General features: G+C 44.2%; 1 protein-coding gene and 3 long non-coding RNA genes across 5 annotated transcripts in view; 1 reads left to right on the top strand and 3 right to left on the bottom strand.

Annotated features, from left to right (window-relative positions):
* Positions 1-662: 662 nt before the first annotated feature.
* LOC140218928 (uncharacterized) lies at positions 663-3321 on the bottom strand. The gene is made up of 2 exons (XR_011895077.1): positions 3147-3321; positions 663-829 (listed from the first exon to the last, which is right to left on the bottom strand). It is a non-coding gene; the product is annotated as an uncharacterized lncRNA (long non-coding RNA).
* Positions 3322-9461: 6140 nt separating this feature from the next.
* On the bottom strand, positions 9462-18728 carry LOC140218726 (uncharacterized). The gene is made up of 2 exons (XR_011894896.1): positions 18642-18728; positions 9462-10925 (listed from the first exon to the last, which is right to left on the bottom strand). It is a non-coding gene; the product is annotated as an uncharacterized lncRNA (long non-coding RNA).
* Positions 16617-17762, bottom strand: LOC129382331 (uncharacterized). Its single transcript, XR_008610410.2, has 2 exons — positions 17231-17762; positions 16617-17190 (listed from the first exon to the last, which is right to left on the bottom strand). It is a non-coding gene; the product is annotated as an uncharacterized lncRNA (long non-coding RNA).
* A 700-nt stretch (positions 18729-19428) lies between the features above and the next one.
* Positions 19429-25716, top strand: part of LOC126521661 (structural maintenance of chromosomes flexible hinge domain-containing protein 1-like) — a 383191-nt gene continuing 376903 nt past the window's right edge. Inside the window, exons 1-3 of one of the 2 annotated variants that reach the window (XM_055065801.2) lie at positions 19429-19884; positions 20492-20567; positions 21630-21706. In XM_055065801.2, coding sequence (XP_054921776.1) covers positions 19765-19884; positions 20492-20567; positions 21630-21706 — 273 coding nt within the window. In that variant the 5' untranslated portion in view covers positions 19429-19764. The remainder of the gene's footprint in view (positions 19885-20491; positions 20568-21629; positions 21707-25716) is intronic. The other variant, XM_050170378.3, reaches the window with a different exon arrangement.

Genomic DNA, 25716 nt, shown 5'->3' with positions numbered 1-25716 from the left:
TTGTTTGGAGTCCCCATCAAGTGACGCTTAAGAGGAAGTTGGAAAGGATACAGAGTCTGGCGGCGCGTTTTATTTGTTCGACATACCGAAGGAAGGAATCGGTCACGCTTATGTTACAGCGTTGCAACTTCGATCTTCTTGAGGTACGTAGGAAAAAATATAGGCTGAAGGTGCTTTATCAAATAATGCAGGATCAACTTAAGGTTGATAAGCTCAAATATCTACATGCTCCAGGCAAAAGATACCCGCGAACTAACCACGACTACGTCATAAAGCCGGACCATACCAACAGTGATACACATCGATGCTCATTTTTCCTGGATGCGATAGAAATGTGGAACCAATTGCCAAATAGTATTGTTAGCCTAAAGGATGTCACCGACTTTGAAAATGCTGCTGAGGCATATTTATGGGAGTTTTCGATTTAGTTTTGAAGTGCCAAGTGATATGTGCGACTTGATATTCATTGTACGTATTTTGATAAATCTCAGAAGTGTGCTGAACAGCATTCACGTGAACATCTTATTAACTGTGAATTGACAAGTGTTAAGCAACTTTACGTGCATTGACATTGTCCATATTTGATTTATGTAATTGTATTGTCCTCTCTGTTATGACCCTCTATGAGGGTTGACAGTATTAATAAATAAATAGACGAGGAATGTGGGTAAAAACACTTTATTTTCAGCACACATGTTTTTTTCATGAACTGCTGTTATACTGCTAAAATCTGCACATTTAATAAAAGTACACTGCTCTGCTTCATCACTCCATGCTAAGTGCAAGTATCCTGTACCAGGAAGTCAAACCAAGACGTGGGATGTTCAGTCTGTGAAAATAAAAACGAGTTTGAAACATTAACGTGCAAAAACTAAAGCACACTCAAGAAAATAAACACAGCACAGGAACATATCCAATGAATCAGAATTACCTTTGAGAGCAAACATATAGTTTCTATGGCACAGTGAAGAAACCTTATTCCTCCGGCTTTTTTTGTGCGCGAGAAAATATGAAAGTGCATGCGTTCTCCCCATATTGTGTATCTGTCACCTTTTCACACACAACAAAGATGTTGTCTCAATGTGCCCAACTGTCTTTGCATATCCATTTCTCTGCTCTCATACCATGATACCTACAGTTAAAGGCTGTAGCAATGCTTAGCTTGAATGAACCAACACAAGCTACATGCACTGTGCTGTTGAACATGGCATTGTAAGTTAGATTCATGCACAGCACATTCATGTGCCATAAACATTTGATTGTGATTGTAGGCGAGATAAATAAAAAGAAGGTATGTAAATAAGAATATTCCCTAATAAGCTGTGCAGAAGTGCTCTCCCGTTTGGACAGAAGCCGAGCACAGCTGCAGTGAACAAGAAGCCAACTTATACAGCATTTAAAATCTAGGTTCTAAATGTGCTACAGCTTTTTCTGAATTCATGGTCGAAAATGTAGGTGTTAAAGGTGACAAACATTTAAACAGGTCTCTATTCGGACTGGTAATGCTATGTGTCACCTAGTTTGATAAAATATGCCATATCACTGGTCTCCCAAGCTAAGGCTGCTGTCCAGTTGCAAGTGCAAATCACTCAATTATGTCTAGGGCACGTTTGAGAAAAAGGCAGCCAAGATTACTGTGCCATTGAGATCTATTTCCTGACATCTGATTTCTTCTCAGAAAGCTACCTGTCAAAAAAAACCTTCACAACAACATAACCCAAACCTTTCTTGAGTAAAGCCATCACACTGGTCCTTAAACACTTATTACACAGTGGCTCTTAAGATGTGATGTAATGTTATGTACGTCAGCACCTAACGAAGTACAGGAAAATTTAATAATGGCAGCGTGACAGGTACACAAAAAAGTAAAGGGATAAAACATCACACAGGCTGCCATCAGTGTTCATATCTCCATTTCAATGTGGATGTTTTTAGCAGTGAATACATGTTCTCATTAAAATGAGTCATATTATTACAAAAGCGAAGGGCAAGGGTCTTTACATTCTGAACTGACAAATGTGCTTTATTACAATTCACCGCAATACAGGAGGGCGACGGCACTATATGCTGATGCAAAAGCGTCGTTTCGCTTTCGAAAACTACGCTCGACTAAAGAGAACACCTTGACTCGCATATGACCAAAGCAGTTGAACAGGAAACTACGAAATTACGTAGCTATTATGGAAGAAATCAACAGCTCAGAAAAAAAATGGCCGTGTAAACATTAACTGGCTTACGAGGTCGACAAACCAACGGTTCAAAGCATCACAGCCACGTCCGAAATAGCGCTGAAGGCCGGCCAGTACACTTAGGCGCCTCGGCGCACGTAATGTAACAGGAGACGGCAGGTGCACGCGTACATCATTAAGGAACACATATTATTTATGTCGGTGAAAGCGGTCACTCTTCAGTTCTGACATGCTTCAGCGCGTAACACTAGTCTACTGCGGCGAAGCTGACTTCAGGACGCCGATTTCTTCAACTCATCTAGCGAGGCAGGTCCGTTTATCACGCTTGGCAACGTTTGACATTTTCTGCCTTAATTTCGTTTGTTCTTTTTAATTTTCTTATCACAGTGACCCTGTATCACGCAGTAGCAGAGCTAGTGCCACGTCTTAACTGCGTTAGGAAAGGCAAGCGCGTATGCAGCAAGCACGGCGGCATTGGCTCTTGTTTGGAAACTTCAAGAGACGCTCTTCCGCGCAGCGATGTCATTTGTATTATTAAAATAATGCAGGTGATGATTAAATGAGCAGCAGCAAAGCTGTAAAAAAAGCAGTAGTAATGCTGTTCTACGATCCTCTCGCTCGAGCGAGATGGTCTTAGAAAAGAAGCACGATGTAACGCGATCAGACGGAACAGCTCGTCATGCCAGTGTTTTCTTACGTCCTCTTTCTTTCGCGCATTCTCTCCTGAACCAGACTACTGAATGGTTCTGTGCACGCACTGACGATCCTGACGGAGGCAATACCACTCACATGAGCAGCTCCATATAAGATGCCACGGCCCATTCCACATGCCGGCTGCAATTTGACGCGGCCAGGAGGCAAAATATGCGCACAAGGTACCTAATGGTAACGCATCAAACTGCTCACAGCCCCAATCCTTTATTACATGCATATAGCGTGGAAATATGAATTACTCACGCTCTAAGTGGCCACGGAATACGGACCGTTTCGCAGCGCAGCCGGCTCCGTAAGACGGCCGCCATGGAAATGAGCGGATGTGACATCATGGGTTATAGCGGACGTGACGTCATGGGTGAACGTAGACATTTCGGGCACCTTTCGTCTGCTGTGCCCCGGGCACAGCAGACACGGCCTTTCTCTAGAGATGGGCTGAGGGAAATGAGAGCATCGTATCCTGAATCATTCACCTCAGAATCATCAGTCAGGTCTGACTCTCCATTCGACATGCTGGCTAAGGTCTGTGATGGTTCGTAAACACTATCTTTGTCGCTGATTTCACTGTCTGTCCACTGCTGAACATCTGAAACTGAAGCACTTGACTCATCCGCTGGTGATCGCGAAGTTGCTGGTGCATTCTTCTGGCCCAAAACTAAGTTTATTTGTTTCCTCTGCATTGTGCTTTTTTTTTTGTTTGCATCCGTAAGGGGCATGAGGATCTATCTATTAGACACGCTGAAAAGTTTGGGAGTAGCAAGAAAAATGCAGGTACTTATTCCAACGGCACGTATTTCAAAAACTGCGGCGAAAGTTTGCAAGAAACCCAACTGAGAAATGCGCCGCCACTCGACTCTCCGAAACAAACATGCCACCCCGTGTCCAATGCAATAAAAATATATGTTAGTTGCAATTTCAAACCTCAGATGGCAACACAAGAGCGAGAATTCTTGCGTGTGGGTCACTGGAGAGTCACGCCGCATACAGCATAAAAACGTTTTCATTGAGTGCATCGTGGATTGCCAGTGGGTCATAGCATTTAACATCAGACGAGTAGTCTACTGGCTATCTATAACCTCACACAACAAAAATCGTACCTCTGAGTTCAAGTGTCATAATGTTATCGCAGCAGCAAGCAGATGAATGCCCATAACTTTGCTGCTGCGTAGGAGCACAGGCTGTGCTGTGATGTCATTCAGAGTGACACGTGACTTAGATTCAAGGCAGCAGTTATTTGTTGAATCTGTTGCTTCAGTGGACTAATTAAAGTTAAGAGAAATAATGAAAAATACAACCCGAATGTCTGGGTGCTTTTGTTTTACTTCGCACTGTAGCAATATGAATTTCCGTTTCGTCTCCTTTTTCCGACGTTTGCACGCGCGCAGAGAACGAAACTATACGTCATTGTCTACTGTGTTCCAGCATTGCGATCATGCTCCTTCATCCCCTCGCGTTTGCCTCAGTGCTGGGGCACTGACTTATACCGCTAATCACGTGTTCTCGTGTAGAGCGCGCATTATCGTCCGCTACAGGAAACGAGACAAGCGCAACAGCTCGCACGACACCGTCACCGGAAGTGTGCCGGTGACGGTGAAAAAAAGAAGACGGCAGGGTATACCCGCCGCGCGACCCCTCGGCTCCGGTATGGGAGAACGCAGTGAAGGAAATTCGCTTACACAGGCGAAACGGGGAAAGTCGAGAGAGTGTTTATATAGGCGGCGACGCTTGCCTCCTGAAATCATGTGTTCGCGGCACTTCAATCATTCTCTCTCTGCTGTTAATGAACCAATTTGAAAAATGCTTGCGGTAGAACACTTCTTCGAGAGCACGTAACAACTTTCAGCGTATAACCAAAATTTGTTATGTAGCCTGTGAGGGGCCCTTTAAAACAAACGCGGTAAAAATCGGGTGTACCGTGGGATGTTGTTACAGCTGCGTCGAGCTTCACAGCCCCCTACACAAGCATTGCTGTGAAGCCTGTGGCAGAAATAGGGTTTTATTAAATCAAAGGACTGCATAGAGCGCGCTCTCGTGTTGTGCTACGTGAATTAAATCATTCGTTTCCTGCCTGCACAAACGTCTGCATCTCGAGTGGATTTCGAGCACACCGTATAATAATGTACAGTTCCGTCGTGCTTCGCAGCACTATACACAAGCACTGCCGTAAAGCTAGTGGCAAAAGTACGATGTCATGAAACCAGATCAATGCATATACCACGCTCTTTTGGTGCGCTGCGTGAATGGAAACATTGCTTGCCTGCCTGCACAAACGTTTGCATCTCGAGTTAATATCAAACAAACCATATAATATATGTGCAGTTTTGTCGAGCGTTTCACCGCACTGCATGCAAGCATTGCCGTAAAGCCTGTAGTATAAATAGGGTTTCATGAAGTCAAATGAATGCGCAAACCTCGCACTTGTGGTGTACAAGGTAAACAAAGAATTCGTTGCCATGTCTCCACAGTAGTTGGTCACGTTGATTTGTGTGAGCATATAGGTTCATGTGCCCCATCTACCTCTGTGATGAGAAAATAAGCAAGAATATCAGCTGATATATGTGTCGATGCATATGCTTTTTATTACAAGGTGTAGGAGCAGTACATATCTTACTGCATGAGTAAATCACTCATGGAAACAGTACGTTCCTTGAACATTGTAGCTATTTAATAGCCTAGGAAACGCGCTATATTGAAAGTTGCAATTTTTTTTCTGTTCGCAAAATTCAATAACTCAGTGCTTTTTCTAAAAGCAAATTTCGCAATGATACGTGTGCTGCGTCAGTAAGTTAAGTAGGCAGCACATAATTAGGCTAAACCAGAGGAATATCTGCAGGTAGGGATTTATACAAATGTACAGAGTATTTTTTAAAAAATGTTTTCACAAATGTTTTCAGTGTTGATCCAGTTGCATATGCGCCCAGCGCTGATTTCCAGCGCTTAATTTTTGTTGAACCTTGATGTAACAAAGACGTAACACTCAGCACTCTACTTTGTTACATCAAACATTTTTTTTACAATGGAACACTGCATTCTACTATACGTGCCGCTCATGCATGAGCGGCATTTTGGGGCGCATGCGCCCCAAAATTTTGGCCCCTCTAAGGAAGTCACTGTTTTAAGTCACTGTTCTCTAAGTTTCGTCCGAAACTTGAATAACGCTACTTCCAACACTCGTGAAACCAGCAGCCACGTCGGCTTGCCGCCTTTACACCGGCCGCAAATTACTTTTAAAAAAGGTGGCACGCGCGGGCCGTGTATGCACTCTGCTGCGCGCGGACAGCCGTATGCACGCGCACGGCCGGGCAAGAGACTTCGCGCGCTCTCCTACCCTAGCGCGCGCTTGATCACGGGACGTGGACAGCGCGCATAAAGCTGCCATCCTTCTCGGCTCACCCTCGCACCCTTTCATTCGCAATTAACCCCAGCACGTGGGATGCAACGGGGCACTATAATTTTTGTCACACTTGGACTTTAAACCAAACATCAGGGCGATGGCGAAAATTCGCTTAGGGTGTCCAAAAATTGCTATCGCAATAATACACTATGGAGAAAGGTATTATGGAAATTATCTGTGGATGGGTCGAAACCCCCTAATTTCCCAAACACGCACCCATCCACTGGCACGCTGCATCATTCTTCTCTAGCTCTATGATCATTTCTGCAGTAGTCACTTGGCGAGAAGCTTAATTTCCAACCTATGCGCAAGTGTCGTACCTGAATTTCGAAAGTACACGGACCATATATATGTTGGCAAAATAATCGGAGCTCACTATAGACTCGCAAAAATTATACTTAGCTGCTCACTTGAACTCATAAGAATATACTACTCAGCCGAGCCCACTCGGGCTCAAACTCGCCAAAATACTGCTCAGCTGGGCTCACTCAGACTCATGGGATGATCTGAGGGAGTTGACTGATCAGTGAGTTTGCCAGCGTATGATGTGTGCTGAACCACAAACCTGGCTTTCTTGAATAAAAACAGTTGGTTGCTGCAGCATATGGATGCATGCATAAGTGTAATTCAGAGAGCATGGCATTGTAAAGGCTGCCACAGTTACCATGCCATGCTGCAGCTCATTTCAATCATGTCAAATGCAATACCCCTGCCAGCTTTTAGTCAGTCGATCACATGTGATTGCTATTTATCTCATCACAACACCTCATTTTCCTGCCTAAGGCTTTGGGTGAATTTTCCTTGGCATCCATTTTGTTACTCTAACAGGTTACCAGTTATCTGTTGCCTATACGAAATTTGAAGTTGTGCACATTTCATGTGGACTCTATGCCAAACTCTTAGTACTGCATGCGTTTTTGCAGTTAGGTCTAGAGTTACAGAATCGCATGCGGGAGTTACTTTAGTTAGCAACTATAGCTTTGGAACAAACATGTGCATGAGAGGGTGCTTAAGTGTTACCTGTCAAGACTGGGAGCACCAAGGCAACTTGTGCAGTAAAGGCATGGGCAGTACGAGCCCACAGATTTTTTAAGTGTGGCTGAGGTGATGCGTCTAGACTTCACTATGAAGAGAGCCAAATAAAAGGTTGCCTATCCATCATACCTATTCTGGAGCCTTTTCTTGAGCTTTTCTAAAACATTAAGCTCAGCGTGTACACTTTATCACAGCATAATTATTACATGTGATATAAAACATTGTATTGTACAGTTTCTCCAACTCTTCGTGAAGGCATCTATCCATAGATTAAACAGGAATAGGCTCAATGTTGACATATCTCCACAGTAGCATCTCCAGGACCTTGTACTGTCACAATGCATCACAGACATTATTTAAGTGAACTCCAAAAGTGAAGCTCTTCGTTAACATTGACTAAAATTGTATCTTTATATAGCAAAGTGATCATGCATAAATCTGTATGTCATGACAGAACACTTCGTTTCTCACGGACTTTAGTTTACAATTGTTTTCAAGTTCAGGAAAATTGTGCAGTGGGCTAGTTGGTTCAACATACTTAACACTGTTGTGCGGAGTGATGAAGGGACAGGACTTGAGTGAGGAAACAACACACGCCACCTGAGCACAAACTATCAACGTGATTATCACAAGACAATGATTCTGCTGAAAAGTAGGAACCAAAGGAAAAGAGAAGTCGTGGAAGCATACAACCTCAAGGTGGACCCACAGGGCTCATGTGTCAGCCCGCCGTCTATTTCACTCAGCAATAAAGAGATTAGCATAATCGCTGACAATAGAGGGTGTAGGTAGACCGGGAAGAGGACTCCTGTGCATGCGTGTAGGCTTTATGTACGCTTCACTTGCAGAAAAATAAACCAGTTTGTAGTTTGCGCTCAGGTGTCGTGTTGTTTTCTCGCTCAAATCCTGACCCTTCATCGCTCTGCGCAACAGTGTTAACTTTTCAGGTTGTTCACTATGTGATGTAGGAAGGGTAAAATTGATGGGAAATCCCAATATTCTCTGGCATATTGCGAAAAATATGGCCCAAGTCAAGTGTCATTTTAGGCTTCACTGTCCCCTTTTATAGGGCAAATAGTAATAGTTTGAATTCTATGGACGCTGGTTGCTTTTTCTGACTTAACCTAGGCGGTGCTCAGCTCTCAGTTGAAAGGAACAGGTAAACAGGAGGACTTGCCACATAAGCAGGAGGTAGCACTCCACACAGACTTAAGCTTAATATACTGCGTGCTTCCACAGCCCTAGGGGGCTAGTCTGTAAGTGTTGACTAAGTGGACTGTCCATTCCAGTACACGCTGAATGAATAGAGCACGAGAGCCCACGGTGACGATTGCCGCTTGCTCTACCAGCTTAGAGCTCTACCTAAACAGTGTGTGCTGAAATGGTCCACTTAGTGGATCCTCACAGAATCCTTCCCGACTGATGTTTGTGTTGGTAGGTTGCAAGCATTGCACTTTCTTTCCTTTCATGTGGGCAGTTCCCACATATGGATGTCATTTAACATATTGTATTCATATTGCCTTTGATCTATAAATTTCTAATTCATGCTTATAACCAGGCCTACCAGCTCTTGTCCTGCATATTTATATAGCCTTCTCATTTCTGCATCAACACTGCACATATTTATAGCAAATTGGAGTCATTCTCCATTATACCCTCAAGCACTTGAAGTAGACACTGCAATAACCCCAACGGAGGGGGGACAGTAACGCAAAAACCTTATTGGGCTTGTAGTGCTGCTGAAGGATGCACACATACCATGTATGCTAAAATTCTCAGCAGACATTCCAAAGTTTGTACGAGTTCGACTTTAGCTGGCTAAACTGAATGATTCATATTGAAGGCAATTCTTGCAACACTTGGTCAAACTGAATGAAACTGGACAGCACAATTAGCTGTGTTCATCTACCATTTATACGACTGCTGCCCCGAGCATTTTGCCTGTTACTTTGCCTTTCGTTTCTGTACTATCAAGTTCTAGTACACATGTACTTTATCACTGTACACGTAGAATGGCTTCAAGGCTTTTCCTGGGCATTCAACAGTCACTATTTATTCCTATAAACCTTCCTGCATGTGAAGGCAAAAAAAACTTATTAATTCATGCTGGAAGTATAAAAAGACAGGTATTTGCACAGAAAATGTTTATTTTGAGCACCGAGGTTCTTGCTGATGTAGATATGGTGCTCGCTCCCTCCTTGCCCGAAGCATGTGCTTGCTGTACACAGCACCTGATGATGGCTTCCTAGGTCAAAAGATCAAATTGAAATAAGAGGCATTTTGTCTTAGCTCCGGAAAGAGAAAGCAGGATTGAAACATTAACATGTATAAAAAATACTTGCCTAAAGAAAAATTAATACACAAGCAAATTCACTAAAGAGGTTCACTTTCAAGAGCAAAAGTATGGTTACGATGAAAATTACAAGGACGCTTCACTGCTCATTGAGGTTTCGGTTCAGTAGTTGTTGAGCCACAAGGGTTAGCATGCTACATCTTGCATATTATGTTTTGTAGAACAATATTGCACTTTGAACAATGTAGTGCCTATTTAAATGTACTGACAAGGAATGCTTAAACTCCAGGCTAGTTTGGTCTGCACAAGATATGATACAGACACTGTACTGCATTCATTTAGTGTTTTTGTCACTGATCTCATGCACAAAGGTCATTCACACCTATCCTACATGAAATGCAGTTTCTTTGAAGCTTCATCTAGTCCTTGAATTTGCTGCATGCTTATGTCTAAGGGAATTCGTTTGGTTCCTTTTAATGTAGTACATCTAAGCAACTGCTATCAAATGCCCATAGTGTTCCCTTGCATGTACAAAACATTTTTGGCCCTTTCAATGCACAATACTCATTACATTTGACACTTGGGACTCGTGCAAGGCGCCATTTTGTATTATATGCTTGTCCACATCTGATAATACCTTCATAGCTGGGTCATTCCCATGCCAAATGCCTTGGTTATTACTGTGACCATCTCACACTTTTCCTTTAGAATCTTCTTGTCCACTTTTAAGGAAGCATCCCACGACACAATGTCTCCATCCTAGTGGTGCTATGGAGTTAACTTATGTGCTAGTTGTAGCAGATGACGTCAACTGAAGGCCACTGAAGATAAAACTCTCTGCGAGAATTCCTTTTGCACAATAAATGCAAACAATACAGAATAGTCAAAATGTAGTTATCTGGCAAGACTGGCTGCATCCATCATCTTTGTTTGGTGCAATTCTGAGGTGGCTCCATGTTACAAGACGCTTGGCGATTATTGCCATGTGACTGTTCGGGACTCTATAAAACACAAGAATTGCCTTACTCCGGCCTTTCTCTTTGTGCAGCAGCCAACGTTATTATTCGTCCAATCGCACCGTGTACTGTTCGTGTGTCCATAGACTAAATTCTTCACCACATTGTTTTTGCGGTATTTCGTGAGTGACCCATGAACTCATCTTGGGGTGGGACTTCTTTGGCGTCTGCTTCTATCTCTTGTCGTCAGCACCTCACACAACTGGATGCCACTGGCAATTCTTTTCCTAACCATGAAGAACGCATTCGTCTCGTCACCTCTTCCGATTACGTTCTTTGGCCACCTAGAGAAGAGATTATAGGTGTCAACTCCTGTAACATTGTGGATGGCGGCGTACTCATTCTACCCTATGACCATACCCTATCTCGAGCAATTCTGATTACCCCTGGCCTTATTCGCTTCTCTGAGGGGTCTGCATTGCTTACTGCAATAAACCAAACTCTCGAACCCCAACTGTTGCCTCGTGGATCAACTGTCACTTGAGCTGTTGACACTCATGTCGTTGCAATTGTCACGAAGACAGCTCAGTGTGTTCTTGCGTCTATTACCGTGCGCTGAACAAAATCGTGCGCAAAGATGTTTACCCCGTGTCACGGATGGATGATGCACTAGATTCACTCCACGGTGCTGAATATTTTTCTAGCCTTGACTTTAGACCAGGCTATTGGCAAATACCGATGTCCAAATCCGACAAAGAAAAAACGACATTTGCAACCCCTGATGGGCTCTACGAGTTCAGTGCGATGCCTTTTGGACTCTGCAATGTGCCTGCCACATTCAAACGCATGATCGATAAGTCTTGTGTGGCTTGAAATGGAAAACCTGTCTGTGCTATCTCGACGACATTGTGTTTTCAACCATGTTCTCACAACATTTGCAACGTCTTGATGAAGTCCTTGCCTCTCTTGCAAATGCTGGCTTGCAGCTCAACACACGCACGTGCACGCGCACACACACACACACACACACACAAATGCAGTTTCGCCAGCAAGGCCATCAAAGTTCTGGGGCACATAGTCAGCAAAGAAGGTATTCGACCGGACCCCGAGAAGCTTACTGCCATCCTCGAATTTTGTGTCTACTGCGTCAAAAAGACATGCACAGTTTTCTTGGACTTGCTTCTTCCGGCACTTCATATGCAACTTCGCTACGCTTACGTCCCCGCTCCATCAACTCCTCGCCAGTAATGCACCCTTTGTTTCGTCTGACGAATGTGAACATCAGGGTGTCTACCAACCGGGAAAACCGGGAATTCTCAGGGATTTTGAGTAGTCTGGAAAAACTCAGGGAGAACTCAGTGAATTTGTGCCTCTATCAGGGAAAATTAGTTGTAAGTTTATTGAAAGGGTTGAAAGTCGCGGTAACGCTGGCTCGAGTAACAGACAGGAATCGTAATGAATAGTCTTTGACGCCCTGTCGTCGGCTGGAGGAGTTGCCAGTGTACAGTCAACGACCGACTTTCCGGATTCCCGATAATTTGGACGGCTTCGCGGCACCACCGTACCCCATAGAGTCAATGTATCAGAACGTCTGAAATTTCAGACGCAAGAACTCTTTGCCGTCCGATTTTCCAGACGTTTTGCCGAGACAACAGGTCCAAAACGGCATTATTCAAAGCCACGACTACTGCCATTATGATGACCTCGCCGCCTCGAACCGCCGCTCTCACACGATGATCCGCTGGCAGCCGTAGCCCCCACTGCGGCAACGCTAGGCCTAGCTGCTTCGACATTCGCTATGAAGCTTCTTGCCGTTGAGTGCAGCGTTCTTTATTGAAAGAATTTGCTGCTGTCAGCAATGGTACGGACTCCGCCTTTGTGGTCCTCGCAATTGGTTTAGAAGCTTGGAAAGCACGGTGCGTTGCATAATGCCGGTTACCGAAAGTCAGCCTCGCCTCTGTACAGAAAATTACTTGGTGGAGCACATGCAAAAGTATTGCAGTGAAGCATAACAAGCGTGGGAAGGGGCTGTTGCCACGGGACACAGTATGCATTCCTTAATTATACACGCGAGCACCCGGTATTTCCTGTCACAGTACAAGCACCAAAATGCCTAATACGTGTACTAACATGCCTGCAGAGCGTTTTCGAATGTGCCTGTCGCGGATTGAGCCCTTAAGGGCAGTAAATGACATGCATTTATTTTTCCAACTGGCCGATTTTCGGAAGTTCTCGCGGCCCCTGGGGAGTTAGAAAAATCAGACGTGGACTTTGAAACTGGCCAAGAAGATGCTTCAAATGGTTCTTGTGGCGAATGAGTGGCGGAAGGCGGACAAGAACAGAAAGGACCTACGCATTGGGGAATGAACGGGAAAGGAAGCGTGCTGCCGCCGTTTTGAGCTCAGAATTCAGTGTTGGCCACCAGCTGAGATGCGGGTGTCCCTCATCCAAACCAAAATAAACTCTTTAAAGCAGTGAAACACAACACTGAGGCGTCGTTCGCGGGCTGAGAGTATGTCAGGACAGTTTAGGTTGACTTACGAGCTGTTGAGAGAGAATCTCAATTGTGACAATGTTCGGGCCTCATACCACTGAGCTTGCTATCACTTGATAGAAATAGCTCGTATTTGACAATATTTGCTTCTGTATGCATCTCCTTTTTATTTGTATTTGAGAATGTCCGACTCGATTTGCGATTTTTTTCGAAGGCTTTTTATTTGCTGTACATTTTACTAACCCCTCCCTTCTATTCCTTTTTTGAATAGCATAAACACTACTCCTTAGTATTCAAATTTCATTAAGTTGTCTTTTTTAATTTTTTTCATATGCTTACTAGAGAGTGACAGCATCGAGCGATATGGTTTCAGCCCGTCTTGATATAAAACATAGTTCTGCATCACTCAGGGAATTTTGCAAAGGAACTCAGGGAAAACCTGGAAAACTCAGGGAATTTGGAAATGTCAACTTGGTAGACACCCTGAACATGCTTTCCTGCTTTTGCAACATTCCCTGACGTCAGACCCAGTACTGTACGTGCCACTTTGATCCGACCGCGCCCACCATCTTTCATACCGACGCTAGCAGTCAGTCTCGGTGCCATTCTACTGCAACGTGACAACACATTCCGCGAACGAGTAATTACTTATGCTAGTCGTGCACTAACCAGTGCAGAGAATTACTGCAGGAATGCCTTGCTGTTGGGCAGTGCAAAAATTTCGCCCATATCTTCATGGCCGCCATTTCACAGTCGTTACCGACCATAACACACTGTGCTGGCTTTCATTGCTAAAGAATTTATCAGGTCACCTGGGTTGCTGTGTGCTCCACCTACAGGAGTACGATTTCAATGTCACCTACAGGGCTGCAAAGAAGCATCAAGACACCAATGCTCTCTCTTGCTACCCTCTGAAGAATCATGACGATTCACCATAACCTCTCCGTAATTGTGTACGTCCCGAGTCCTCTTCATCGGCTTTACCCATTGTAACCCTCGAATGGCTAAGACACGACAGCCCATCTGTCCTTGTGTCCCACCAACGCATCGACCCATACTGCTGAACTATTCTCCAACGCATGGAAGATTCTTCGTCACCTCCAAACGCCTGACTTTGTCGACAACTTAATCAATTCAAGCTGCACAATGAGGTTTTACATCGCAACATTTATCACATCGATGGCAACAAATGGGTCGCGGTCATACCATGTTCTCTGCAATGTGAGGTGCTTGAAGCCTTTCACGATCATGCGACGACTGGTCATCTAGGCTACCACAAGACTTACAACAGAATATGAAGTCGCTGCTCCTGGCCTAGCCCACCTTCAGCCGTTGCGAAGTATGTTGCACCCTGCGTTCATTGTCAAAGCCGCAAACGACCAACAGCTCCTTCTGGCTCTTTACAACCTCTGCCTTGTCCCGCTTCGCCTTTTGAAGTAGTTGGAATAGACCTGTACGGTCCTCTTCCCACGACCTTACATGGCAATCGTTGGATTATAACGGCCATAGACCATCCAACACGCTATGCGGAGACAGCATCTCTACAATCCGGGACTGCTGCTGAAGTCGCTGATTTCTTTCTACACAACATTACCTTACACCGCAGCGCTTCGCGCGTTCTCCTCAGTGACCGCAGCAGTCTTCCTCTCTTCTATCTTTACCGAAGTTCTGTGCGCCTCTAACAGAATTCGCAAGACGACTTCCAGTTACCATCCGCAGACCAACAGCTTGACGGAGTGTTTTCACCACGGGGATGCAATCCTGCCGTTCCTGACATTCGCCTATAACATGGCTACGCAACGTACTACTGGCTTTTAACATTTTTTCTTCATCTATGGCTGTTCACCAAGTTTCATTCTTTATGTATCATTCCTTTCGACTCCTGTACCCCCATCAGTTCCTTTCTTGGAACAGTTTGTGTCTTGCCTCGCGGAGTGCAGTTGCCTTGCCCCGCTTAACACAGGCGTCTCCCAGGACGCTCGCAAGTTTCGTTACGACTTGACCCACTGTGCTGTGACTTTTTCTCCTGGTGACGAAGTTCTTTGGACTCCTGTGTGCGTTCCTGGCTTATGCAAAAAATTTCTGGTGTTTTATTCGACTTTCCGCGGTCGTTGAGCAGACATCACCTGTCAATTACCATGTCTCGCTTGTTAGAACGCCACCCGATTCCCGTTGCTGTGGCACAGAGATAGTGCATGTCTCCCGCTTAAAACCAAATACTTGACGCATTTTATAGTACTTACGCGCAGCCAGGCGGCCGCTTCCACAGAGAGAGAGATTTAGCATGGGCACAACACATGCCTGACTTTCAACTTCATCATCTGCACATCTTTTTCATCTGCATATATCATCACTAGCAGCACAGTTTAATCCTCGAGGTAGTAGTACGAGCTTGGCTGGAATAAAGCGGTTCGATACATATATATATATATATATTTTTCTTGCACTTCAAGAAACTTCGTTTGACCTCGAAGACTTGAGCACTGAAGTAACGGCGCTAAGCATATACAAGACCTCATAGTAGGAGACAGTTCAATTTCACAGCCTGAGTCCCCTTGCTGGTGTAATCTTCCTTCGTGTAATTGTCGCATACTTGGCTATCACTAAGACTGCTTCGCCTTTCTGCAAAACTGCAGCCTCTTTTTTTTTCTGCTAGTCCGAGCATAAGTGCTGCCGCACATGACTGCTGTTGATTCTGATTTCGAGTGAATCTGGCTTGGCCTCATTATGGTTACTGAGTGAATTATAGAGAGAGAGAAATAGAAGAGAGGAAAGGCAGAGAGGTTAACCAGACGCATGTCCGTTTTTCTACCCTCCACTGGAAAACGGGGTATAGGGACGAAGAGAGAGAGTGTTCCACAGCTATCATGCACTAAGATTTAAAAAAAAAAAAAAAAAAAAAAATACAGTTCCGTTACTCGAAGAAAACCTAGTGCATATTGTTTCCAGTAAAGTGGAGTAGTAGCCAGTAATTCTTTCGTTACTGAGATTTAATTTGGTAATTACAATTATCTAACTCGAGAAGTACTCTCATAATTTTCAGTGTCAATGAGGCATTTGTTGGCATCCCAAAATGACATCTAACTGCAGTGTTTTCAGCGACATACTAATTGCGTACAATTTTACCGACTGGAAAATAACCTCACGAACTATGAAAAATACCATGTGAGTGAACTCTCACCCACATCATAAAGCAGTGCCCTCAAATAAGCTGATTGAAAGCAACTGCATTGCCTATCGCAAACCCAAAGAGACAGCGCACCACCTTGATAATGGTACGGAAGGAGCCCCAACAGCAGTTTCGCAGCTTCTCCTTTCTCGGTACGTCACACTTATTATCCCTCTCTCAAGGCCGACTGATAAATGATAACAAAAGCACCTTGATAACGCAGCCAAAGTGCAGCTCTGACCACACACGAAATGTGAAGAGCAATGTAATAGGCACAGAATGTTTCAAAATCCAGACTTTGCTCGCACCGCATCGAAAGAGTGCGGGCGAAGTTATATTTCGCACCAGAAAGTTGCTTCGGACCAAAGCCAATATAAAGTGAGCGTTTTATTTTTCATGAAAGTGTACACGTGCTGCAAAAACAGGTTCGTGTCAACAAATAAAAGCGAAATAAACACACTGGAAAGCGACCAACTTGTAGAGAAAAGGCAAAACCAATGCGTTCACGAAATTAAATATACCACTTCTGTGAGCCGAACTGGCAATCAGAATGTCGGCACACACACACACACACAGACAAAAAAAAAAAAAAAAAAAAACTGTGTGCTCTTACTATCTATTAATTCGTAAGCTGCATTGAACATCAGCCTAGACGACGTGTTCAAATAGGTCTCCTTTTGCAGCTACGCAGTACTGTCTATTTTATCACACCTTTAGTGGCTTTCTTGATGACCGATGCCGGAATTCTATGGCAGACATCCGTTATCCTTACCTTGAACTAATGTGACGTCCGGCACAATCTTTCACATAACCCCAAAGAAAGAAACTTAACGGAGAGGTCACGTGACCTAGCCGGCCTCTTTACAGGCTCTTGCCTTCCAATCTATTTGAAAAGTAGCACCCAACCAGTTTCGTGCTCGGCTGCTGCTGCATGCAGGTGGCCCATCTTGCTGATACAGCAGAAGTGGAAAATGTGACAGCGGGACTTTGCTGAGAAACTCATCAACCACTCCTTCAAGGATTTCGTTCACATAACGCTGTCCAGTCAGTGCGTGATTGAAGATGGTACTGATTATTGCACTGGCGTAAATTCCAAACCACACATTGAGCGACCACTGGTACTGGCGCCGATTGCACTGTACTTAATGTAGATTGGAGTCCCTCCAATAGTGTGCGTGAATGATAATGAATGTATATATGATGGCACCTGCACTGTTCTTTTGCGCAAACTCATCATGCCACAGGTTCTTAGTGTCAAGATGTAAAACTTACCAGACCCAGCTTGTCAGTTAACAATATACACTATAGAATTAACGTCTAAGGTTATCACTAAGATGAGTGCTAAAACCCCTTAATGCTTACATAGGACCAGAATTCACAAGTGGCTGTAATATCAACGTGCAAGTGCTCAGAGGGTTCCTGAAGCACTCTTGAGCACATGAACATAACTTCCAGCCTGGATATACACGTGCGATGGGAGACAATGACTTGTTACAAAGCCATACACAACACCCTTTCTCACAAAACTCTATGACACTAGTAAAATTTGTTGGCCAAGTTACGATTTATCCTACTTTGAAGCAAGCACATAAAGAGAACATCCCAGTCTTCATCCACGATTAGATCACCAGTATTAAATGGACCCACCTTAAGGGTTATTTGGCAACAGCATGTGTATGTCCATGCTTGTATCGTTTATTGATTGTCCCGCTCTAGTAGAATGGACGACCACGCAGCCTGATCACGCACTTTGTAATGAAGCTCCTTTCTAGAAAATCACAAATACCGACCGCACACACAACCTTTGTCACATCTGCACAGAGCACTCGAGCGTTACGCTGCGGAGAAAGGTTACCAGAGAATGGCTGTTGACAGCGCAGCGATATTGCTATGTAAAGGCTCATATTACTATGTAAAGGAACGCTGTTTCCCGCGCGTTTAATGACGCCGCAAAGCACTCATTTAGCGACTTCATTCACTACCGCCCTTTGTCGGCGGACGGCAGACCTGAACCATGTGTCAGGAATGTGCGTTTACATTGCGAAATAAATGATGAATACTCCTTATTTTCTCTAAACAAGTGCGCGCACATGCCGCACTTGGGTCATCTGCCATTTACACATTCTGCCGTGTAGCAGCACCGTAACCAGGTAATGTTACGTTTAAGTGATTGTGAAAAAGGCTCTTACAAGTTTGAAGGAACCTAAGATAAACAGTGTCGTCTAATATGCGTTCTCGGCGCTAGTACACTGTAGCACTGGCTGATCGGTGCGGCGGTCCGCGGGATGCGTCACAAGGAAAATAAGCTGGTAAGGAACCTGGAAATGAAGTATCAGACAGCCGAAAGCGTAGGTTTGCATAGTAGAGGCACATCGAATGGAAAAGTGAAGTACTTACGATAGCTTACGCTAGCACAAACCCCGAAAAATAAACGATCCACATCTTTGTGCAGTTGTTTGAGTGTAGCTCCTCTTTGAGCTTGCCATTCTGCCGCCAAAACCAAAGACGGATGTGACATCACGGACGCGAAAAACAAAGAATCAATGCGACATCCCGGACGTGACGTTTGGGTGAACCTAACGCCTGCGTTCCGTCGACCGGGTGAACGCAGACACTTTCCGGCGCAGCAGCGCCGCTCTCGGTGCCGTTCTTGTCCATGACGGGATATGCGTCTGCGAGGCTCGTGTTGGCTGGTGTTGTAAGAGGCTTCGTCTAAAACGTGAATATGGCTACGCAAATAACGCGTTCTCCAAGTAAAATCTTCATAAAATGTTTCCATTCACGCATATTACATCTTTACTCACCCACGATGCATGACCAAGCGAAGAAAAGCAAGAACAGACGACCAACTGTTTCAAAGCGAGCGCGAACCTTGTCGTCTGTCCTCCAACTTTAGCGGCTCGCTGATACTTTTTACGTAACATGTAGTCGCACACACAATAACAAGTTCTCATAGTTAAACAAAACATGTTTTCGCGTAATAATAAAGCTAAAATAGCTTTTCACGTGCGGTTCTAGTAGAAAATAAGTCATAGTGACAGACGGAACGGTACTTGCCAAGCGCATCTTCAAGGTGTCCTGTCTCTACGAGAACGATGCCAATCTGAATCCACAATATACCGGCATTCCCATGCATACCACAGCGCAACAGCGCCAGATTTCCCTCTAGGTAATGCAGTGAGAAACTCTATGGAAACTCTATGGCCGCCGCCATCCTTGTCCGTGCGTAGCCAACGCTTGGTGCAAAGCGTCGAAGCCGAAGCCACCGAAGGTCGAAGTCCTAGATGGCGCTTGATTGTTAAACGCGCTAAACGCGTCATTTTTTTATTTCTTCTGAATATCTATGCTACAAACGAAGTAAGTTTTTTAAGCGGTCGTTGACGCCCCAGAATGAGCACACACACTCGCTTCGTGTTGTATTTGCTGTATTTCGGTAGGAATTAGGGGTGTTTAGTTTGCGAAGTGCCGTCCCCGGCGTTTTTTTTTTTTTTCGACGAGGACTTTAGCTGTAGAAAACAATATGGCCGCACCAAATAAACAGTTTTTTGTTTACGACCGCCGAAAAAGCAATACACCGGAGTCTGTGATTGCCGTGGGGCCGAAGGATGACTACCTGGATCTAAGGACACGGGTCATGAAGGTAGATATCAGAACTTTCCGAATTTTGGTGCATGTTGGGACGTTAATCGACAAACCGACTTCTGCAGGAGCATGGCGTGTTCGCGTTTGTGTCAAAGCAAAACGCTGACATGCCTTCTTAGTGACACGATAGAATGAGTCGTAATGCAGTGATCTAAACGCTGTTGTAAGCTTCAAGCTATATCAATAGCGGTGTTCATGAGAAGAAACTTGCCGCGATAGGCTTACTCATGGAGCTGATAGCACTTGCAACTCCGGCTAAAGCTAGGACACTGCTTTTCATTTCTGTGTCGTGGCCGTGCTGCCACAGCGTCCACCTTGGGCGCTTTTCTGTCGGATTTGTACCTGGCCAGTTGCGCTGCTTTAAAATTGTGATCGTTGGCGCCTTGCACGTACTATCACGTGTAGCGAAGTATCAGCGATCATGTTAGCTAGCAAATTCGGTTTTTCGATTGTCATCCATGCTGTCTGACGAACTCGTTCATTGAGTAAGCATTTGTTGTGTGGGAGCGTGCTGCTTGCCGGTTTTTAAAAATGGGCCTGATAGACCGCACGTGCAACTTTATCCTTACTGTTACTTGCCGATTTACGTCATCTCATTTTCACAGCACTATGGAATCGTCTCCGCGGAGTCGTTCGTTATCTGCACAACAAACAGGGAAGAGATTAACAAGGCCACTTACGGTAAGAGCATGATGAATGATTGCGTAATTTTATGGCAAATATATGAATACTGACTTCATAACAGTCATGCATCAGGTGACTATAAATATTAAATGTTTTCTGTTAGGAATCAGTGGGGAGCTTGCACATGTTTATGCACTCTAAAGCAGAGTGCTGCGGAACGATAAGTAATGGGTCAAGTTGTCTGCCTCAGTACTATGTTGCTGCTTTTGCATAAACTCAAACTGAGCAGAAAAGAAAAAGAAAGAAAAAATTATTGTAGAAGTATATTAAAGTGGGCATATTGGAAATCCATTGTGAGCAGTCTACTAAAGGAAAGGGACTAAAAGAACAACTCGTCCTATGTTCTTTCCAGAGTCTCCTTAATTTTCCCACTGCTCACAATGGAGCAAAAATATTGCCTTTGGAAAGATTGGATGCGCTTTGTAGACGATCACAAGGAAGAAGACAGGACAGGCACAAATAAATTTGCACCTGTCCTGTCTTCTTCCTTGTGATTGTCTACGAAGTGCATCCAATCTTTCCAAATACAATGAACCAACTTGCCCAACAACGCATTCTGCTAAATATTGCCTTTGTTGTCTTGCATCGCCTCGCTGAAGCACCAGACAGAAGCGTGGATGTCTGCACGTGGATGCCTGCTACAAAGGCCCACCTGCTGGTTGGCCTCTGCAAGCGATCATACTGAACTTGAAATGTGGCTAGCTGTCATACGCATTTTTTTAAGCAACTTCATCTGCATTATGCAAACGCCTTGGTTTATTTAATACAAGTTATAGTTGAAAAGCAGCTTACCTAGTGCACAAATTTATTGAAAAGTTTTGAAACCTCAGAGGCTGGCAAGTAAGTTGCTGCATTCACATGCTTACTTTCAGTGAACATTATAAAGGGTTTAAGTCTGTGAACACTATAATCCCTTCCACGATCTTGCCCAAAGGAGCCAATTAGGCAGTCGTATTTCGATGGCCTTTGGTTTCAATACTGATTAAAAGCGAGCATGTGACTGCAGTATGAAAAACATTGGATTGGCCACAGACTTGACCAGTGCTCTACTACTTTTAGAAAAACTTGAAGGAGGTGAAACCCTGTATGTGCTCAAGAACATTGACCAGGAGCTCACAGGCCAGACATTTCAGAAGGTGAGTTTATCATGAATAAGCTGATGCCTTCATAATGCAGCTACTCTGTACTAACCATTCATAGTACTAACCAATAGCAGTGTTGTTCTGCATAATATAGCTGGATTCACATTGCAGACAGTATCGCAAACTTAGCTCACAGATTCCCTATCATAAGATTATATGTCACCAGATCTCATGGCACTCACTTCGTTCGCATGAAGATATTCGTAATACACCTGAAACAGAAATGAGCACTGGTATTTTCGTCTAGAAATGCTGACGGAGAAATTTCTCAGTCTGGCAACAAGCAGTTTTAATTTAATCCTGTAAGTGTTTTATTATTTTGACCAAAAGTGTCCTTATTTAGTGTTTTTCTTTTATGACTTATTTTCAAACTTCACTCCATTGCAAACTCTTCTAAAGCTTTTTCAACCAATTCGCTTCATATTATTTTAACTGTGATAACCTCTTTTTGCTTCTTCACTATGCAACATATGTGTACTTGTCATTGCCACGAACGGTACAGTTAAATCTAGGAGAAAGGCACAGTAAGCGTGCGATTCCAAAAAATGCAGTGTTTGAGTGCTGAAATGTTGTAGAACACGAAGACTGAATCAATGTGGGTGAAAAAGCTTTGACATCTATGTAGGAAAATGAAGAGGAGGAAATTAACCACACATTTCAAACACTGGCACTGCAGTCATGTAGTAGAAGATAAACTAAGCGGACATGTTGAGTTCATTCAAATTGCTTTGAAAAACGGGATTATTGCTGCTGGCTGCGCTTGTCCAAAGCAAACTTAGTGCAGTCGTCAGGCTGAAAACATTATGGAAAATTTTTATCAGAATTTTTCGATCTGCAGTGAGAATGTAATCGTTCACCTGAAGCGTGCTGGAAACAGTTATTTGTAAGCGTCATAGTGATTATGTGTTGGCATTGGTGGGAGGCAGACAAGTGCAGTGACAGCTCTGAGAAAGCATTATTTTGTTTATCAAGCTGATGTTGCGTGATTAATGTTTTTCGAAGTGTTACATTATGTCTACAGTAATAGCTATGGGCTTTCTTGGTTACCTGTCCAACAGCTTGTGTCATAAACAAGTCAAGGATGTTTTTTAGTCAAGCCAAGCGAAGTTCTCTAAAGTGAAATGATGCTTTTACATGTGATACGCAATCCACTGTGTTGCCGTAGTCACGTGTGCACTTTTGATTTCCGAAGCATGTCCTCTCATAGAGTTGAGTGAGCTGGAACAAAGGATTTTAGCTCGCATGCATGCTTGGAATTTTACGCACATACAACAGCAATTGTGTGCCACCATCCACTGAGCGATGCGAGCGCAGCTCATTAGCGTGCGCTTCTTTTACTTCGTAATATGCATAGAATAAAAAGCAATAGCCTAATAATATATGAACTGCAATTCTAAGCAATAACTATGTGGTACTTAATGGCAACCGACTTATGTACAGTAATCTCGTATACTACATTCGAAGTAGTAAAGCTTCACTGCCAATTCGTGCCATTTACTGGTTTTTGAGACTTCCTTTGCCAATTTAAAATTATGCTTCCTACTTAAATTGTGAGCAGCATGCTGGATTCTGTCACGATAAATCATGGTCATTTCATTTCCTTCAATGTCTCGCAACACATTCTGGCCAGTTGTCAGTCCCTTTAAAGGGCCCCGAAACAACCCTTAGGTCGAAATTTTTTTTTTATTGTGGCAGTAGTGTACAAGTCTATAGTGAACATGTAGCCGCAAGAATTTTTAAACATGATGTTGTAAAAGCAGAGCTACAGGGGTTTGGTGATCAAGAATGCGGCTGCCACTCGTTTCTCCCTCTCCTTTGCGTCGCTCTCCTTGAGCGGTCTCTTCTTCTTGCCATGTACTCTTCTAAACACCTCTTAATGGCATGTGAACACATCATTCATTCATTGTTTATTTTTTCTTGTTTCAAAACAATGTCCACATCCAGTTACCACGACAGCAGGTAGCAACAGCGGATACCTGCTGTTGCTGCCGTACCAGACCGTGCTGGCCTGTGCTGCAATCACTGCCCATTTTGTTTACTATATATTGTTAAAGGCCCGACAACCCAATGCACAAATGGAAAAGAGAAAGTGCAGCAAACAGATTAAGGATGTCCCACTACAGGCCAGCTCTTTGCCATAGCTGCAACTTGATACCGTACTGCCCTGTTTCGCAGAGATGTGCCTTTGCCGTTTGCAGGGTGTACATCACTAGCGCCTACGAGAAAAACGAGAATTGAAGCATCACATCGTTACGGAAAGAACTTGCATTACATTTCTCTGTCTCTCTTTTGATGTTTTTTTATTGTGTACTTGAAACACGAGTAATCTTGCACTGCAAATTGCAAACCAAAACATGCAACACGTGTGTGCACAAGCAAGCAACACAACTAAAAAGAGCAGGCTTGCGGCTGGCATCAACTGCATGGACAGAGGCTACCAGACAAACCGGAAGTCGTAGGTTTTCGTAGGTCAACTAGTCTACAGCATTTACTCTGTTAATGTCACTTGGAGCGCTCTGTTGACATCACAATGTGCAGAGAAACATCAGAAAGGCCAAGAGAGAAGTGCATGGGATTGTTTTTTGAATTTACGGCATCCCCGTGCTGCAAAGCACTGCCGCATTAGCCAAAGATGATCATCGCAGCATTTTGTATGCTATGTGAGTGCTTATTTGAAATGAGTAAAAAAATGTCTGAGGTTCTTTGGGAGCCCTTTAAGTTTCTTGTCGAGATACGTCCAACAAAAATGCATCAATTGTGCCGCTAGCTGGATTATTCCGAGTGAAAGAGTACCACATTCCATTCAGTTTGCGCTGTCGCTCATGCTTTGGGGAGCGAGAGTAGGGCTAGTTCGTGCGCTTCTTTGTCACGTGAATGTCAGCCGATAAGTGATTCGATGCATGTCATAGATCACACGACTGATTTGCCTACGATCATGTTCGTCTTGTGAATCCTCCTTATTCTCAGTAATCACTTTATGAACCTATGGAAATTATGGTAATGGACAGATCTGCTCTGTGTCCACACTCTTGGGTATGTAGCTTTCTTGTCTGCAGGAAAAGAAAGGTTGAATCGTCATGCTAATATGCGTTAGAATAGACAGGTGGCACCTGTCATTCAAAATTTGGGCAGAGTGCTGCAGCCAGCCTGTTGAAGCTTTGATGATATACATTCGAACCTCGTTATAATGAAGCGGGATATAACAACGTAAATGAAATTTCCCTTGAAATGCCCACAGAGATCCATGTATTTAAAACCTCGTTTTAACAAAGTGAAATTGTCCTGCCAATGGATCCAACGAACTAGATTCGTCTTCGAAACCAAAAAATAGTTGAATGTTGTTCGCTGAGTACATCTCTTTCCGCGGGGTTTTGTACTCGTTTGCAGTTGCAGTCCAAATTCCCGCGTCCCCATTTCGAGTACGTCATCAAGCAACACTGGTCTTTCTCATTGCCATGCTTAGCTGTGCACAAACACGAGCTCATGATCACACTTCTCCACTGACCTCTTTCTCTTATGCATGCCTGTTGCGTGGCTACGCGCAGCAGTGTGAAAGATTAGTACATTCACTTCTGAGAAGAGTGCCGCTCACTCTTCCCAGATGCAGCTGGGCGTGACATCCGAGATTTACCAGGCACAATCTCGGAGGTCATGCGCAAGCCTGCACGAGTCACGCCATGCTGTACGGCTATGTGCGGTGGTGTGAAAGGTTAGTGCATTCACTTCTTTCTCTTTGGCACACCGCACAGACAGCCGCAGCTTGGCCTGGCCTCAGTGACCTTTCAGGTGCAATCTCAGGTGTCACGCCCAGGCCGTGCATTCACTTCTCCCTCTCCCTGCGGTGCACCATACAGGCTGGCAACTGGACGTTGCCTCTGAAATTGCATTGGCATCAGTGCAATCTTGGAGGCCTCGAGCCAGCCAAGCCAAGCCGGCAAGCAGTGAAGTTCACTTGCCTCCTCGATCGCACAGTGAAGCGCAGTGTTGGGTGGCATGTGCTGCTT

Source organism: Dermacentor andersoni, chromosome 6 (genome assembly GCF_023375885.2).
Source record: "Dermacentor andersoni chromosome 6, qqDerAnde1_hic_scaffold, whole genome shotgun sequence".
NCBI lineage: Eukaryota > Metazoa > Arthropoda > Arachnida > Ixodida > Ixodidae > Dermacentor > Dermacentor andersoni.
Note: the sequence above shows the minus strand (reverse complement) of the source record. Positions and strands in the feature narration are given on the sequence as shown.